Below are 18,402 nucleotides of genomic sequence, written 5' to 3' on the forward strand. Positions count from 1 at the left end.
TCAAGAGAATGCGTGTCGAGATGTTGGCTGCCATGGTGTTCCATAAATTGAACATGATTGAACATCTAACTGCAACTTCACAGTAGCAGCACTGTGCATGCAGATTGTACCGTGACGTAAAATTGTGAATCTGTTTCGCACGGAGGTTACTCCGATTTTGACAGATTTCGATCATGCCGATTGATATATTTAGTTGACAACAATTTGACAACTTATCCGTAGTTAAGTTCGTATCGTGATCCACAGCTCACGTATGTACAAGCTACGGTTTTTATTGACACTGTAGTTTAGTTTCTCCTGTCACTACATTTCGTTTTTTGCAAGTTTATATTCTTGTATAACACGTCGTCAAGATTCTCGAGTGGCATCATGAAGTTATACACAGACGTGTACGATAAATTGTATTTGTAAGTGTACTTCACAAATATTCTTTAAGAACATTGCAACTGCTCATACATAGACAGCCTTGTGCACTTGTCACTTTCATTCATAATATATTCTCCTTTCCAGATACATAACACCCGAGAAGTTCTATGTAGAACCTGTCGGAACTAAAGTGCTGCTTGTAGTTGATAGAGTGAGTCAGCAAATTTATACTCAAGGTAATCAATGTTCTAACATAGAATTAACGTTTACGGAATGTTAATTTGATTCTATAAGTTTGACACTTTTGTTCTAGCCGGTACAGCCAGTCAGATTCCATCGACTGCGAGTCGTAGGAAAATATGGGGTATAATAGGAACTATAAGGCTACTGGCTTGTCGTTATCTTATAATCATTACAGAGGCTATGGAAATTGGAACCATAGCAGGCCACCAGATTTATAGAATAGTTACGACAGAGGTTATACCGTATACAAAATCTTCGCTGCATCTCAGCGAGAAGCAAACACAAAGCAATTCCACATATTTGGAGATGATCAAATCTGTTTTAAATACGCCGTATTTCTATTTTAGTTATACGTATGACCTCAGTCATACAATGCAAAGACTTCATAATACACCACCTGAGTTCTTAGAGGTTTTTATCCTTCTATCAGTTAATACTAGGCATTTAGTCTTGTTTGGTAAACAGAAATGTTTTTATATTCTATAGATGCCGCTTCACGATAGAGCAGACCTGAGGTTTGTGTGGAACACTTATCTCATGCAAGATCTAACTTCAAGACCGGAGCAGTACAAGTTTTGCCTGCCGATTATACATGGATGTATCCTTAAACGCAAACACTTCATTTGTTTTACAGTTTCACGACATCTGTACTATTCTTAACATTTGCACAGTTGTGTCCTTAAACACCATCACCGTAACTGGTAGTACATCGTTCAATTTGGGCATCGTGTCCAGACGAAATGTACACCGTGCGGGGACAAGATTATTTTCGCGTGGTATAGATTCTACGGGTAATGTTTCTAACTATGTGGAAACGGAACAATTGATCGAATACAACGGACATCGCATATCTTTTGTACAAACGCGCGGTTCTATACCGTTGTTCTGGTATCAGGCACCGAATTTAAAATACAAACCTAAACCACAATTGAGCCCCCACGAGGATCATCAAACTGCTTGTGCTCGGCACTTAGAAGCTCAAATATTCCACTATGGCAAGCAAATCTTGATCAATTTGGTAAGACATTATTTTCGTTTGTAAAACAATGCATCGTTTTAGTTATTGCCGACTAAATTGTATCTTCTCGCGCAGATTGATCAGCACGGTCTAGAAGCTCCGCTGGAGAAAGCGTATCAGAACGTAGTGCAACGAATTAACAATCAAAATGTTCACTACGAAGGTTTTGATTTTCATGCCGAATGTGGGCGACTCAGATGGAACCGATTGAATCTGTTACTCGACAGATTGACTCCTGAATTGGAGCAGATGGGTTACTTCTTCCTCCTGTCGGATGGAACGTTGTTGACTGCACAGGACGGCGTTTTCCGCACAAACTGTATTGATTGTCTCGATAGAACCAATGTTGTTCAAAGCATGATAGCGAAAAGGATTCTCAATGATGCCCTGTCAAGATTAGAAATCCTTAGGAGGATCGAAGACCATCCCAGCGTTGAAGACCATTTCAAGCGGGTAATGATATACTCTTCAGACAATCGCACTTAAAGGGGTAGACTCGTTTTTATAGGATTGCAAGGGTGCGGGATGTGGCTTCTCATTTCTCGATAATTTCGCTTTCACAATTACAATCCTAGAGAAACGAGTCTACCCTGTTAAGGGTTAATTTGCAGGCTGTAGGTCTGACCAAACAGCATGCAGCTGTCGCAGCTTTATGAAAATAGCTACATGCGCAGCTTCATGCTTGCAGATAATGCAAATTACGCCTCGCAAACTTTTTGAGGGCGATTGAGCCAAGATTGAGCTTTTATCTAGCGCGTTTGGTTACTGAAAAACCCCATCTTTGCATTATCGAGAAATGAGAAGGCACATCTCGTACCCTTGCAATCCCGGAAACTAGTCTACTCCTCTTAACACCAGAGGTGTGCGAGAAAATTGCCAAAAATCCTTCTTGCAATCATCATTTTAGTCCAAAAAGAACCTATTTCCAAAATTTCATCCGATTCGAAGCATGGACATTTTCTGAAGTACAGCTCATCACTTATTAACTTTCTATATTAAGAGTGTAGCCTATAATTTTAATATAATACTTTTAGATTTGGGCTGATAACGCGGATGTGGTAAGTATTCAGTACTCAGGTACCGGTGCACTGAAGACAGATTTCACGCGAACCGGTAAACGGACTAAATTGGGCGCCATGAAAGACGGCATAAACGCTTTAACAAGATATTACAAGAATAACTTTACCGATGGCTACAGACAGGTAAATAGTTACAGTTATTAGAGTAACTATTTTTAAACAACACGATTTTGATTTGACGCATTTTATAGGATTCCTTGGATTTATTCTTGGGCCGTTACATTGTCCAAGATGGCGAGTGCACGTCGGTTCAGTGTCCTTTGGAGACTGAAAGAAACTGGCGTTACGTCACGTTCCCGCTGGTGCTTCTTGTGGCATCTTCGATGCTAGTTGCTCACATAATTCTCCCGTCAAGATACACCACTGAGATTTTATTATACATGCTATTTTGGGGTGCCATGGTGGGCGGTACGTTCGCGACCATCATTCACCATGGCAAGCAGTACGTCGACAAACCTAAACTGCTTTAAGCGTGTTAGGTTTTATAGTTATCGCGCAACGCTATTAATTTACATTAACACGGAGAAGTTTTGTTATATTGCCTCCTTTGGGATTTTTAATGATATTCGTCATAAGTATTAGGTGTTAGGGGGTTCGTTACCTAATTAGATCGAGAAACCAGCTAATGATTTACTTTCACGAAATCCGGTCTTGCACAGCTACGTTGCATTTTACACGTTTTGGCAACTGTTAATCATTTAAGCGGTAATAGAGGAAGTAAGTTTTTATTGATGTACATAGATTTAAAATCGTAGTTGAACTTTCCGATTGATTGTTGACACTCGCGCGCTCCCATGTAAGTAGAGTAATATATAATCTGCGAGGTTAGTTTATCTATTTCGAAGAATTCTCGTAAAATGTTGCGAAAGATCCAATTTTGTCCTGGGCAAACATTTATCTGACTAGAGGAACGTTCGAGGCATGGCATTGGGTCGGGAAGAAAGTTCGTAGCGTTTTCAAATTAAGAATCGAAGATACAATTACGATAACACGAAAAGTTACCTCGAAAATAGCAAAAAGTAATCGAACAGAATGGAAAATATCAGAATTTTAGCTTCCAATTTTAATTTACAAACGCTACGAAATTTCGTTCCAACCCAATACGTACCATTTCCGGGCGTCCGGCGGTTATCAATTGTTACACTTGAACGTTGCGGGCGCCCGTTCGAGCGGTAGGTATATATAAATTCTATTTACAGTGTAAACAAAGTTTCACGAGGGTACTAGTAGCGAATACAGATCTGCTCGACTAAAGAGCAAGTTTTTTCGAGGAAGTAATGCGATCTGGTGATTCGCGAAGGGAGACCTAGTCAGATTACTGAATTCTCTCTATATGGCAAAACGAGAAGGTGCGACCGTCGAACCAAAACGTGTGCTATTCTTAAAACTGTCTAAGCATGTAGCGGTCACGAATTTCAATTCCGATTAATCCGTCTAGCTGTAACGAAAGATCTAGGTGAACGTTCTAGTGAAAAAATATTTTTTAATAATTAAGAAGCAATCTTTCGTACTAAGAATAACTTGTTCAGTTGGTAATTGATATACATCAATAAAATTCGTGTTTTCTCTCTTTCAAGCAAGTGTGTCTGTGTGTATTCCAAATGTTCTATACGATGTAGCCGGAGTAAGTAGATTTTAGATCAAAGTCTAGGATTCGCTCGGATGATGCTATTCCCTGGGCGTTTAATTATTAATTAAAGGTGCCAACCGTTTGATTCCCCCGTCCGTATCCATTAGACGTACTCGAGTGCAATTAGAGGATTGTTGTTTACGTTCGGCTACAGACGTGCTCTGTTTGCTTTGGAGTTCAATTTACGTCTTCCGGCGTGCTCGCGAAATACAGGGAAAACATAAGCCCTTTGGGCTCCGATATTGGGACGTGACGTAAGACAATTATTTCATGGGGAGAGCCTGGTTTAGGCTGGTTAAAATACGATAGCTGTTTTAAGGAACTTTAAGAAGTATGAAGTGGATTTTGTCGGAAAAATCGGTGGATGGTAACTTGTTTCATTTTGATTATCTGATATTACAATAACGTAATCAGTCTTTTTGGAATTACTGTTTACAACTCCATCACTTCTATACAATATTGATGTTTCTATAAGAAACGAATCTGTTTTATATTTATAATATGGAAGAAGGTGAAGTCATAAGGTAAGATTAGATAAAATGAAACATGTTACTATACCATTAAATTTACAATATATATAGGGCTTTTTAAAAGATATGTTTTTAAGATCTGATTGGGTCTTAAGATCTATTTGGCACAACTGTTTCACTTTCTGAAACTTTGGAGACATAATCTCTGTTTGTGTTGTTGTTGTCTAAAGTAGAGAAGTCCATTTTTTAAAATTGGCAAACCAGGCTCCCTCTTCGAGGTTCTATTTTTACTCGAAATAATCTAAAGATTAAAGTGGTAGAAGTATAAGAGCACACTTGGAGACCACCAGGAGTACCCTTCAGAAACTCGTGCGGTTTGAATGGAATTTGCGAACGAACCAAAAAGGGGACCGATAAAGCGAGCTAGTGGCCGGCACCTGTTCTTTTGGACATTTTCTTTGGACGTCGAACTAGAAGATCTCGATGGCAAGAGAAATGGTAATAAAATCGATGCCCTGAATCCGCAGCCGGTTTGTAATTGAATCAAATTAATCACCCTCATCGATCCCGAGTCTGGACTGGCGGCGTCGCTGTGGCAGCGCGCCGCTTACCATCTCCAATTAATAGCAGAAAGCTCCACGTTTCGTTGGAACTTTATAAAACGAATCCAATTACGGGCGACCGTTTGTCAAAGGCTCAAAGCCACGGAAAGTTTTACCTCGGTTCGGAAATGACGTCGCCCGGCTGTTTTCCTTTCCCCGTTCTGTCAATAGGAATAAACGAGGAGTCGACGGATGCATGATTCTTATTAACGGCATTAAAAGTCAGCTGGGAGATCAGCACTGCACGTAGCTTCTCCCGAGTTTCGAGTCTGGACACGCATTTATCTATCTGGAGGGATACAAAGTTTATTCTTTTGTTGGAGATTCAGAGATTCGTTTATTTTGTAGGCTGCAAACTTGCTATTGATACATGGCTAATTAGTGGACTGATGGAAAATAAATATTTCATTATAATTGCGAGATGCGGAAGCTACGTAGAGGTATTCAGAGGAAATGTGCCTTATTTTAAGCAACAATTATTTCAAACAACTTCCCTAAAAATCAATTTCTTAAAAATAAGATTGAATCAGCATAATGGTCAGCCTATTCCTCACTTTGAATATGTAGCTTCACTTGTACAAAAGAATTTAGAAAATAGTATATTAATAACAATGATTAAGATGACTGACTACTGGAACAATTAGTCCATTTCTTTTCTGAATAATTTTATAGAGGAGAAAATAATAGAGCAGTATTTTGTGATCGTTTAAAATGTTTTTCTGCTTTGCATCTGATCTACTAATTTTTGTCATAAATGCATAAAGCCTGCAGTGTACTAAATAGTTTTTCCAAGGTCTTTCCAGGATCTTGGAGTTCTTTAATTAAGATAACTGTTCATTGGAGAAATATTAGTACATTTTTGTAATATTAAGATATTTTGATTAGTATATTCAAGTTTGTATTGTTTTAAAAATATTTTAACGAATTTCTATCCTCATTTAGTGGTTCTGTTTAACGAAGCTGCGTCTGTTTCTGTCATTTTCTAGTTTAGTTTACTTTAAACTTTTCATTCAAAGGGGTCGACATTATTAAATTTCTTTATTTTGAGGATTTTGATAATTAACCATAGTTTAAACATGTCTCGGTAACAATAGTAATCTGCAAGTTAGAATTGTATTATTATCGTGATTCTTGAGTTATTAATAGTAATATGTGCACACTGAATGATGGCACAAAAATTAATTGCCATATAGTTCACTTATGGTGAATTAAATGGTGTGACATTAAATCTAACTTGAGTCAACAATAACTCTTTAATTATCCATTTTCAAGGGTATACTTATATGGCATTATTTACAGAGAGAATCACATTCTGAATCAAATCCCAAAATTTCAATTTTTCAGGATGAACTCACTCCTGCGAGGGTAGCTTTTTAAGGGTAGTTTACGGGTCCACGACTCAAAAAACCATAAAAATTGACCCGTTTGTAATTAATGGCGTACATTTAAAAAGTATAATGAATTTAGTCCGCGTTTTCGGCCACTCTGAACAGTCTGAACCACTGTGCGCCGATTTCTCGATCGTCGAACTCGCGATCCTTATTGAATTTAGGCGTGAATTGAGCTCGATTTTCGCGCGTGTACATGCGTACGTGTGTGATCGTGCACGTATGCGGTGTACGTACGTCGGTTACGTACCTACTTACGGCAGGTTCCGTGATACATGGAGGTCGCACCTAAATTTCCCTCGAGAGTCATACGTCTCACCGACCTCTCGGCAACCCTCTCCATTTTCCCATTCTCCCTTCTCCCTTTCTCTACCACCCTTCCGGACTTTCTCTTCTTCCCTTCGTCTTTCCTCGGTCCCGTTGCTTCACTCTTTCTCTTTCGACCGTGCAATAACTTCTGTTGTCTTCGTGATAAAGATATGCAGTACACCAAATGTTTGGGTAAGGTTATTGGGGGCGGGGGAATGTCGAACAAAACCATAACTCAAAATTCGTCTAATGTATCGAATGTTAGTAGGGGAGACCAATACATTTTTAAAAAATGCTTACTATTCCTTTGTGAAATTATTGCAAATGCATTGTTAGGAACGCTGTAGCTAACAGTTATGACGGGTATAATAACACGATCACGAAAATGAAATCGATTTTTTGTTGTGGGTTTGGAGTCTGGAGTCTCATCAACATTTTAGATTATCAGCAACCACTTGCTGATATTGGTACCGTTCATAAACGACAGAAATATTGATCATTATTGTATACGAATAAAAAAATATTATAAATGAAATTAAATCGTTTTTTTTCGTGGATTTGCACTCTAGAGTATCATCAACATTTTAGATTATCAGCAACCACTTGGTGATATTGGTACCGTTCATAAACGACAGAAATATTGATCATTATTGTTTACGAATAAAAATGATTATGTATCAATGAAATAAAATAAAGATTACAGATTATGTATATGAAACAAGTATTGATGGTGTCCATTGCAAATGTATCGCACCCTGGCAAGAACAGTGACTAACTAAAAAAAAGCAGTATTCTGACAAGAACAATTTTAAGAAAATTATGAGATAGTGCAGGCGTCTTTTTATCTTTCAGAAACATATTTTTAGAAGTAAACTCGATCAGGCTCTATAAAATGATATTATGCCTCCATCAATTGTAAAGTGACACCGATCTGGCCACTACAAATATGAACTAGGTCAAAAAGAAAACTGAAAGCTCAAAAAAGAAAAACTGAAAACTCAAAAAAGACAAACTGCAAGCACAAAAAGAAAAACTGGAAGCTCAAATAGAAAAACTGGAAGCTCAAATAGAAAAACTGGAAGCTCAAAAAAGAAAAACTGAAAGCTCAAAAAGAAAGCCAACTTCAAAATCGTTAGTTTTCGAGTTGTGTCACTGTTCTTGCGCGCGTGCGATATGGTTAGCAACACTGTAACCTAACTTAAAAAACCTAACCTAATCAACAGTTATGATTTATATGAACAAAGATATATATATATTTTTATTTACTCTGCTATTCTAATTAATAATGCTATTCTAATTGTAATCGTACATCCCCACTATGAAAATGAAATAACAGTGCAAGACGAGAGTATATTAAAACGAGACTGTTTTTATCGTTGATAAACAATGTGATTCCAATAAATATGATATAATCCAACCAATAAATAAAATAATATAGAGAAATAAAACAATACGAAGAAGGTGTAAAACTAGACTGAAAATATTTAAAATAGCGTCGAGGAACGTCGTTGACGAACAAGGATTAAAAAGCCCCCGTGTCATCGCCGCTACCATAAGCCCGACGCCATTTCCGACGAGACAAGTCGTCGCAAGTCGCTTCATTACGGTAACTCCATATAACTGGGAACAGCCCTCGATTCGGTCATTATATGTATATGAATATAATAACCGTGTGGCTGGTAATTATTTTGAGAATCTGCTGACAGTATATTGACATTTCCCCTCGGAAAGCCTCGCACAAACAACGGGATGGATTACGCGAGCGTCGAAGAATTAAAACCACCCTCGTGTTCAAGCAGCGGTCGCGAGAGAGGGGTGGCTCGAATATTTTCGCGAGCTGCGAACGACGCATCGCCGCTTCATTTTTTCTCCTTTTTCCAAAGCCGAGAGAAAGAAAGAGAGGGACAGTCCTTTTCTCGCTCGGCCCTTGTTCTCTCTCATAAAAGTTAATAAGCCGGCCGGGGGTAGGTTCGTCGATCCCGAGGAAATTGCGGGAGACCGACGCGCCTTCCTCGCGACGTTTTATGCTGCTGTTCCATTCGCCGTTATGACCGACCTTCTCCGTCCTGTTCCTCTGTTTTCCACTGTTTTCCACCCCCTTTTCACCCGTCTCTTCGCCGCCCCCGCGTTTCTTTTACTGCCCCTCCGTGCAAGTGTCTTCGCGAGCATGCCCCCTCAAGAAAAGGGTGACACGCATAAAAGCGGACGAACTCGTTCCAGCTGGGAATCCACTCTTTGGCGAGCCACTTTGCGTTAATAACTTTCGGACGCAACGAAATCCCCTGCGTCGCCACCCTTCTTTTCGCGGAATACTCGATACCCGAGCGACCGGCCCTCCCTCTGAAACCAATTAGCGGCGAAAAAACATGCGTCGCGGGTTGGTACACTGTGTGGCAAAATGATCGAACGCACGAAGAGCCACATGATCTTCGGGTAAACGTTACTTTACTTCAAAATTTGTGCCTTTCTCCTATAAATTATTATGTATTTGGTATGCAATCCAGTAGATTTGAACCCGGGGCGGCTGCAGATCGAAGTTTCGATCCTGTAGGATCAATGGTTTAGGAGTTATGCTCGCTTAAAGTTGAGAAACCTGCAGTGTTTTTGATAAGTAAGGGCGCCGCCATATTGGTTTCTAGTGACGACCGCGAGCCGCTTACCAAGCAGAACCGCCGGTCCTTGCCGACCTAACCAATATGGCGGCGCCCTTACTGTCAAAAACACTGCAGATTGCTCAACTTTAAGTGAGCATAACTCCTGAACCATTGATCCTACAGGATCGAAACTTCGATCTGCAGTGTTGCCAGATAATTGTAGCTAATCAATGTATAAAAAGAGCAACATTAATATTCATATATAATACTATTAAGTTAATTAAAGCCACGACCGCCGCATGTTCAATGAAGAAACAATTTAAAACAGTGAAAAGGTTAAAAGAATTTAAGGATGTCGACACATCGTTCACAACTCGATAAAATGAATACACAAAGAAAGGACCGAAAATCTTTATTTTGTAGAAAGATCCGCAGTGTAGTAACGATTCTTGGACCAGCAGTCTGTGCGAACACCGGCCTGTACTCAAACGGCCGTTTAATCGGATTAATTGCGCAAACGGTTTCCTAAATACCGCTTCATTTTGCAATGTATTACGTGGAAAAAATGCTGCGGTACTCCGGAAAATAATCCACTCGACGCTGGGCGACCGTTCCGCGTAGCCTGTTAATTTTGTCCGCCCGCGGTGTCTATTTATTTAGCGAAGTTTTTTCTTGTTCGTGCTCGCATCTTGCGGAAACTGCAAACTTTAATGTACTTTGAGGGATTCTTCCCCGTCCGGTGTCCTCCACCTTGGACACCGTTGGAGATTTTCTCCGTGGAATTATTACGTGCTACGATTGCCACGCGACGAAACGAATTTACCGCGTTTCCCATCCGCCCCTCGGTGCTTGGACAGAGCACACCGGGTCTATTTCTCGGCCCGCGAGAAGCCTGTCCATTCAAAAATTTAATCCGTGTCCACTTTGATCATGCCACGGTATCGATGCGTGCTGAATGCCAAACGACTCGGAACGACGAAGGATGTGGGATCCTTTAAATCATTCATAGAACTGCCGACCGCTTCTCTTTTCTCCGCTTTTGAGAACTCGCGCGGAAACGTTTCTAGTCCAATTTCAAATGGATAGTTCCCAACCTCGCCCGATGTTAACGCGTTCCCTGCCACGGCCATTCTTCGTGGCGTATTCCGGACCACAATCGCCAGGTGAGGGGAGGGAGTACGAAAATCGAGGGGTAAAAGTTACCCTCTCACGCATTAATCCTTCTATCGACAGAGTTCTTTCAATATTTCCATCAATTGCCTAGGCTTCAAGAATCTCTGTACTCAAGGTCACAACGAAGGTCATAGTGTTATAGGTGATTGGGTATGTATTGACCTCAGCTGTCAAATCGCGATGGTGAATATTATAATATACAGGGTGTGGTACAAATGAGTCCCCACGATTTTTCAGCCCCTTCGCATGGTCGGACAGAAAAGTGTTTTGTACCAAAGTTAATCAGTATTTAACCGACAAGAAATTGCAATTTTTTTTAATAAAAAAAAAACTCGATTTTCAACAAAAAATCAAGGTCGCTGTCATATCTTTAAATGGAACTGGATATTTTTAACTTCGTAATATTGTAGGCGACGTTGAAACGAATTCAACGACCTGCTATACGATGACTTTCAGATGACTTCGAAGTTTAATTTAATTATTAATTAATTACATGTACATGTTTAACATTCGTGTTTTCAAATTGGCTCCGTATAAATTTGGTGTTTTGCGAGTTAAGTTCTGAAGTAATGTTCACGTTCATTTGTTGTATTTTCTTTTAAGGTCAGTTGAAAGTCATCGTATAGCAGGTCGTTGAATTCGTTTGATATTATGAAGTTAAGAATACCCAGTTCCATTGAAAGATATGACAGCGACTTTGATTTTTTGTTGGAAAACGATTTTTTCTTTAATTTAAAAAATTGCAATTTCATGTCGGTTAAATACTGATTAACTTTGGTAAGAAACACTTTTCTGTCCGACCATCCGAAAGAGCTGAAAAATCGTGGGGACTAATTTGTGTTACACCCTATGTAGCTCTATTTTGAAGTACTCCGACGGCCTTGAAATCTAGAGAAACATGACCTTGAGAAAAATTTTTCTCCCATCCCGGTACTAACCCCTTCGAGCAAAATAATGTTTTCGTCGGATCAGGAGAATTGACTCGAATTAAGGGGAGAAGTTACCCCCTCATTCATTAATCCATTAATCCTAAGTCTTTTTGAATGTTAGTCATGGCAAAATAAAGTCATTAGTCAAAACTGTTTGATTAGTTAGTGATAACTATGTAGATGGCAAATAGTTAGTCACAGTTCTAAGTAATCGTTAGCTATTACTTATTAGTGAATTAGTAGTTGATGATCAGTCATCAATCTTTAGTCATCAGTCACTATTGTGCGATTAACGTACATTAATATTATTAATTGGTTATCACTAACTAATCAAACAGTTTTGACTAATGACTATTTTGCTATGACTAACATTCAAAAAGACTATTAGTAGTTTTTAAATATTAGTTGATTATTGCCCTACTCTGGTGTATATGTATTTCATGAAGAGAGGGAGAGGGAGAAATAGTGCCTGATTAATAGTCTGACGGATCTACAAAGGCTATGGACCAATTTAAATAAGATTCATCTAGTACCATACTCTGAAAAATTGTCACAAAAATTGAAAATTGCGTAAACATCCGCAATCTGCAAGTCAAGACCTAGTTCCTCCGCGGTAATCTTAATTAAAACCGTGCACAACGTCAATAACAGCGTTTAGGCTGATGAGACATGCCCGGGAAGAAGCGTCGCTTCTGGCACGAAGCGCTCGCGGTCTAATTTATTATTCCGGTTGTGCGCGACGCACAGATGTGTCCCATCGACGCAAATTACGAGAGCCGCGACGTTATTACTCCAAAAATTGCAACGCCAAACTATCCACCCCAACCCATCGCGAGCCATCACCACGGTGTTCAGCGGAATCGTGTGTTTTATTAGACATTACAAAATAACGTATGCATGGAACGTCGCGTAATTTCAGTAAGACGCATTCCCGCAAAAATTGCGCGCAATCTTGGCACGCTCGCACCCCCGCGATATACGGGAATTCCGGGGTCAAACGCGGGTTTTTATTAAACGCGAAACAGTCGTGGCTGGACGTCCGGGGAGGGTCAGGGGATAGATAAACGTCGGCACGGCTTTATTATGCTTTTTAATATCATCTCGAGAACACGCGAACCGTGTAATTACGCCGATGCCGTCGGCGAACAGACGTTAACGCGCGATTATTTCGTTGGGATCGTTTCGCGGGAAGCTCGCGTAATCTTTTATGCGCATAGGAGCCATAAATAGTCAATGAGCCGAGAGAGAGAGAGAGTGCATTCTTTTATTTTGGTGCTTCAATAGGTTCTCCCGTTGGTATATTCTATTTTCGAAGGGAAGGTTCAAATCCGATACAAACGTTAATAACAGTGGTGGGGAGGAGCATGGGAGGAGGGAACTGCATATTTATTGTACATTCAAAGGGAATATCGGAACTGCAATGGCAGTTCCTTATTCATCGCTTTTCCTCAGATCCGACACTAGAGTCCCCACTCTACCTTCCCCTTCTACGGCGATATTCCCCCACCCTTCCGCCACTTCCCGGTCACGTGACGCGTTCTGACTGTGTAATCGTTTCCCCTTAATTCTAGTCAATTCCCTTGGTATGGCGACAACATTATTTTATTCGAAGTGTGTAAGTTTATGTCAACAGATAATTACTTGAAATAACTTTTTAAAGGAAGATTGACAATCCACAAATACATGTATCGTACGTGGAAGCAGTTAATATTGTCAGTTTTCGTGAAAATATATGTGTCAACTAGCACACTTGCAGAACATCCTTGTTGAACACCATCTCTTACTGACCGAGGTAAAAAGAGCCCCGTCGATAACGCAACCGATTTCTTTAATACGTTTGCTATTGTAAAAGGTATTTTCACACGTTTTGTTTATTAAATAATTTACAACGTAGAAAAGGAATTTTATTATTATTATTATTATTATTATTATACAAGGTGTCTCAGCTGAAGGAGAGGCCACCTAAATAACTCCTTTATTTTGAATGGCACAACAAATATTTAAAGCATAATTTAAATGGTATCGAAGGAGTAATATCATAGAAAAACAATTTTTTTTTGTCTGGCAATTTTTTCATAGTTTTTTGAAGGTCATCTTTATGTTTTATCGGGAAAATTAATTCTTTTAATTCCATCTTGTAGCGGCTGAAAAAATACATTTGAATATGCTTAAGTAATTACCTTCAGGTGACCTTGAGTACCAAAAAATTCGATAAAATTGTAGGATAACAAGTTAGGACTACATTCGAACCAGACAAAAAAACTTGTTCTTCTATGATATTCCTCCTTCGATACCATTTAAATTATGGCATAAATATTTGTTGTGCCATTCAAAATAAAGGTGGCCTCCTTCAGCTGAGACACCCTGTATACACCATTTTTATTGAAAAGTCTATGATCAATTATTCAGTTCCGATTGTCGCAATGCCACGGGAGTAACATTAAAAACACTGTTAACTAAATTACGAAACATTATATTGTTCGAAGGGGCAAGTACTGTGATGGGACAAAAGTTCTTCTCAAGGTCATGTTTTTCGAGATTCAAGATCATCGGAGTTTTTTTTAAACAGAACTTACATATTTCCACCATCACCTTTAATACTATGATCTTATTGTAATGAGCACTCAAAATGACGTCTAGCAACTTCAATACCTTTTTCTAAACGATTAATGAACGAGATGTGTGACTTTGGCCACTGCCACAATTACTGGCACTGTCTCCTACAGTTTTGTCGCGGAGTGTATCCATCCCAAGCGACCAGTGTTACGTTTGTGGAGCGGAGGTTTGCCGATACAATGGACTTCATAGAGGCACGCCGATTCCTCATCCCGTGGCCTCGCCTCTCCCGTAGTATTTTTTGTTTCCCCAGAGTACCGGGGGGGGGGCTGGATGGTTCTCGTTATAGCGTAGCTTTCGATTCCGGCCGGCGTATCTCCAATTATATTAGGCACTCGGCCGAACGGTTCGGTTAGTGTTTGATAAACAGTAGTTAGCAACGAGTGCTGATCAAATCCGCTGGATCGTGTCTGGCCGATCGCATTTTTAAATTAAAAGTCAATAGAAAGCGCGGCATATATCGGGCTCAATCGGCGCGTGCATTATGAAGCGACAGGCAAGCGCGTTGCAACGGCAGGTCATGCGCGCCGAGAGAGGATTCGCGGATTCATGCGTGCATCGCCGATTACGCGGATACGATCGTTTCGCGCGCGGCGAGACGCGAGCGTTCCACCGAGTGGAGCGAACACGGAAATACAGCGACTTTGGAAAACACCCATGGTGCCCAGAAACGGAAGCGTTCCGCGGTCATCAAAGGGTCACGGTGCACCAGCCGACCAAAATCGATCCTTTTTTACCACGTTGGCACCTGTTAGGCAGCGAGCAACAGGCCTAAAAAGTTGCATCGGGATAGAGTTATTATTGTTAACAGGTTGATCGCGTCACGCGCACTAGCCGATTTTTTTCGAAAAACGTTTTCGAAAGGGATTTTTCGTATATCACTTGAAAATTTAATTTATTAATGCTCGTAGATTGATGTGTCGTTCTTGTCAAATAATGACCCAACTTAGGCATGGCTACCCTAACCACAGGGCTAAATGAGCTATATAGCCCCGGGGCGGCAATTTTGTATTTTTATTTTTTTTCAATTTTGTTTTATACTTCTATTTCTTCAATCGTTGTTTGATCACAGGGTCCTCCTTGGTCTATTTGTCCGAGGATATGCTGTTCTTTTCTACTTGTTCAGCAAGTCTTCCCCAGTCGCATTAATTTTGGTATACCTAAATTCTGGTATATCAACCTAATCCACTTTTTCACATGTACAGTCGGGGAATTGGGCATTGACCTCTTCTGCTCCATAATTCCATAGGGCGGATATTAGAAATGCCCTTGTGGATTTTAACGAGTGCAATGTCGTCCACCGATTTTTTAAACATTTTCACCTCGCTGGGGCCCCAAATGAGAACCAAGGTATGCATGCGTTTGTCACTTGATACGAGACTGTCGCGCGCCTGTCTGACGTACGCAACGTATACTTTTGTTAGAAGTGTTGCAGCATTTTAGGCGGATTTTTAATTGTTAATAACTAAATAACGAAGCCGAAATCGCAATTTTTTTATTCTTCATTTTCGTCTTATATTATCGTCGAGAACCACCCCTTAAATTTTCTCCCATCTGTAGGTAAACACCCTGTATATTACCATGGAGAACCAGCCCCTTTGTTGAATCCACAGAACCAGCCCAGCCATCTTTGTTGTTTTCAAAGATACATTAAATGTCTTCGGAACAAAGTTGAATGGTAAAGTTCACACGATACCAAATAGTTTTTGTCTTTATGTTATGTTTTCAGAGACATCAAGGTCACCTTCATTTTATTAAATGGAACCACCCTTTTTTAAAGACCTGCAATGATAGTCTCTTTTAGGCGGATTTTAAATTGCTAATTACTCAAAAATGATGCCGAAATCGCAATTTAATAAGATCAATCTTTACATTACGAGTTCAAACAAAATGAGATGAGTGCCAACTAAAAGAAAAACAATATTGAGACCTTATTCTCCAGACTTCAAAATTGTACGATTTTGCAAAATTTCGAGATCAATATTTTGCGACTTTTCGGGTTAAATGCCCCGCTGCGCGGTGTAACTGAAAGAAAGTGAGACTCCTCTTTTTTCTGGTTAGCTCCGAGGGAAGAGATCACGGAGACCCAGGCGAAGAAGAAGAAGAAGACGGGAAAAGGTGGGAGACCTAGGCTTGATGGAGTTTAGCCAATTACCTAGGTCTCTCGGACTGCGCTCGTCCATTCGAGAGGCCGCCATTTTCTTCGTTCTTGGACCCTTGCAAATGACGACCGCCGAGCAGGACGCTCTCGGTAGAGGGGCAAGAGCAAGAGGCGGGAAAGAGGTTTATCGCGTTTTGGACAGGGGGAGAGGGGCCAGGCATCAATTTCGAAGCCGAGGCCGATCCTAGACGGATATTCGCGAGCCCTGTATCGTTTATTTTGATTTGCTGGATTCGTTATCGGCGAACCCGGGATGGGTGCTCCGGATTAAGAGATTTCGACGGGGAATTTATGGCATGGGCTTCTTCGCTGCCAGGGACTTCATAAATACAGCCAGATCGAGCCTCGACCCTGTTTCGCAACCCGGCGGATCCACTTCTTCCTCGTTGCTCGTTGTTACAGTTGTTTGTTGCGACACTCTTGGCTCGTGTAAATTCGCCTGTCAAACGGAAAGGGATTGGCGGAGGGCTCCGACGGCGATACCTACTCCATCTTGTCCTTGAACGGTGCTACGGCTCCCACCATCCCCATAAATTTCTGCTTCTTTTACCTCCGGCGAAATATATTTGAGCGAAGTCGCGAATGCGATTGGCCAATGAATTGTTCGTAAGTGTTTCAACACGTTCGCTGCCCCCTGAATTCCCAGTTGGGCTCTATCAGAACTATTAACAATTGTTATTAGTTACTTGATAATGAAGTTTGCATCTGAAACTAGATGCTGCATAATTTACAGACTGCGGAACTTTACGCATTTATGGTTTACAGACATTTCTTAAAAATGCTGGAACTATAAGTGTCATTAGTAGACAGCGGATCTTTATGCTGTTATGAAGAAATTGCTTGGGTGAAATGTAAAATAGCAAAAGATTTTAAATATTCAAGAATGTTGTAATGTTGCTTTTAATGTAACAAAATCTTTAAGGGATGAAATAAATTTTTATGTTATTCCAACGGCCCACAATCACTGCAAAACATTTTTATTTTGCATAAAGATTCGCAGTCTGGTTATTAGTAATAAAATTATTAATTTACAGTGAATCACAGTAATATTCCGACACTTTTCTAATATTGAACCATACCATTCCGAATTTTTTAGAAGTCTTTAAAATTTTAAAAAATTTCTCATCGAATTGTTATTTTCCTGTGTAGTAACCGTTATATATTTATTTATTTAAAATGTTAGCTTTGCGTAACGTATGTATGTATATACACGCCCTCTCTATTCAAGTCTATTCTGATTTATTTATGAAACGTATTTGTAAATTCGTCGACAGTGCAGTTATAAATAGGCTGCAGATGCTAATATGCAAGTAATTAACTTAAACTTTTAGCGAAGGGGTAACCCCAAGGTTTTTTATCGTTTGTTTAGTTTGTACAATATTAATTCTTGTTATTATAAACTATGTCTTAAGGAAATGGTACGAGAACAAGAATTTTTAATTTCTTCCCAAAAACACCAATTCAACAGACTCTTTGATTTAAAATCTGCAATTATTTATTAAATTGAAATTGATAACTAGATCATTATGCAAAATAAAAATTGTCTACATGGATTATAATAAATAATGTCTTTAGTCATTTTCGAAATTGAAAATAATACATTGATATTTTTAATTTCATTACATTTTTCCACTGTTTCAATCTCAGCTATCTCATTTTCGTTGTAAATACATAAAGTCTAATAATAATAGTTATAAATGGAAATGAAAAAGTGGGTGACCTCCGAGTGACCTCTGAGTGACCCCAAGGGTCAAAATTCTGTTTTTTTTTTTCTACAGATCAGTGAAATTCTTCTTTTCCGTCGTCTCAATTAATCCTTCCGTT

At 39.7% G+C, this 18,402-nt stretch overlaps 1 protein-coding gene across 1 annotated transcript; it reads left to right on the forward strand.

The window, feature by feature from the left end:
- Nucleotides 1-73: 73 nt before the first annotated feature.
- Nucleotides 74-4,282, forward strand: Sac1 (phosphatidylinositol-3-phosphatase SAC1). The gene is made up of 8 exons (XM_076441479.1): nucleotides 74-407; nucleotides 511-602; nucleotides 680-1,020; nucleotides 1,096-1,207; nucleotides 1,281-1,627; nucleotides 1,703-2,080; nucleotides 2,662-2,829; nucleotides 2,898-4,282. The coding sequence occupies exons 1-8, from the start codon at nucleotides 370-372 to the stop codon at nucleotides 3,174-3,176; spliced, it is 1,755 nt and encodes a 584-aa protein (XP_076297594.1). The 5' UTR covers nucleotides 74-369; the 3' UTR covers nucleotides 3,177-4,282.
- The last annotated feature ends 14,120 nt before the right edge of the window (nucleotides 4,283-18,402 follow it).

This window comes from Lasioglossum baleicum, chromosome 16 (genome assembly GCF_051020765.1).
Source record: "Lasioglossum baleicum chromosome 16, iyLasBale1, whole genome shotgun sequence".
Taxonomy (NCBI): domain Eukaryota; kingdom Metazoa; phylum Arthropoda; class Insecta; order Hymenoptera; family Halictidae; genus Lasioglossum; species Lasioglossum baleicum.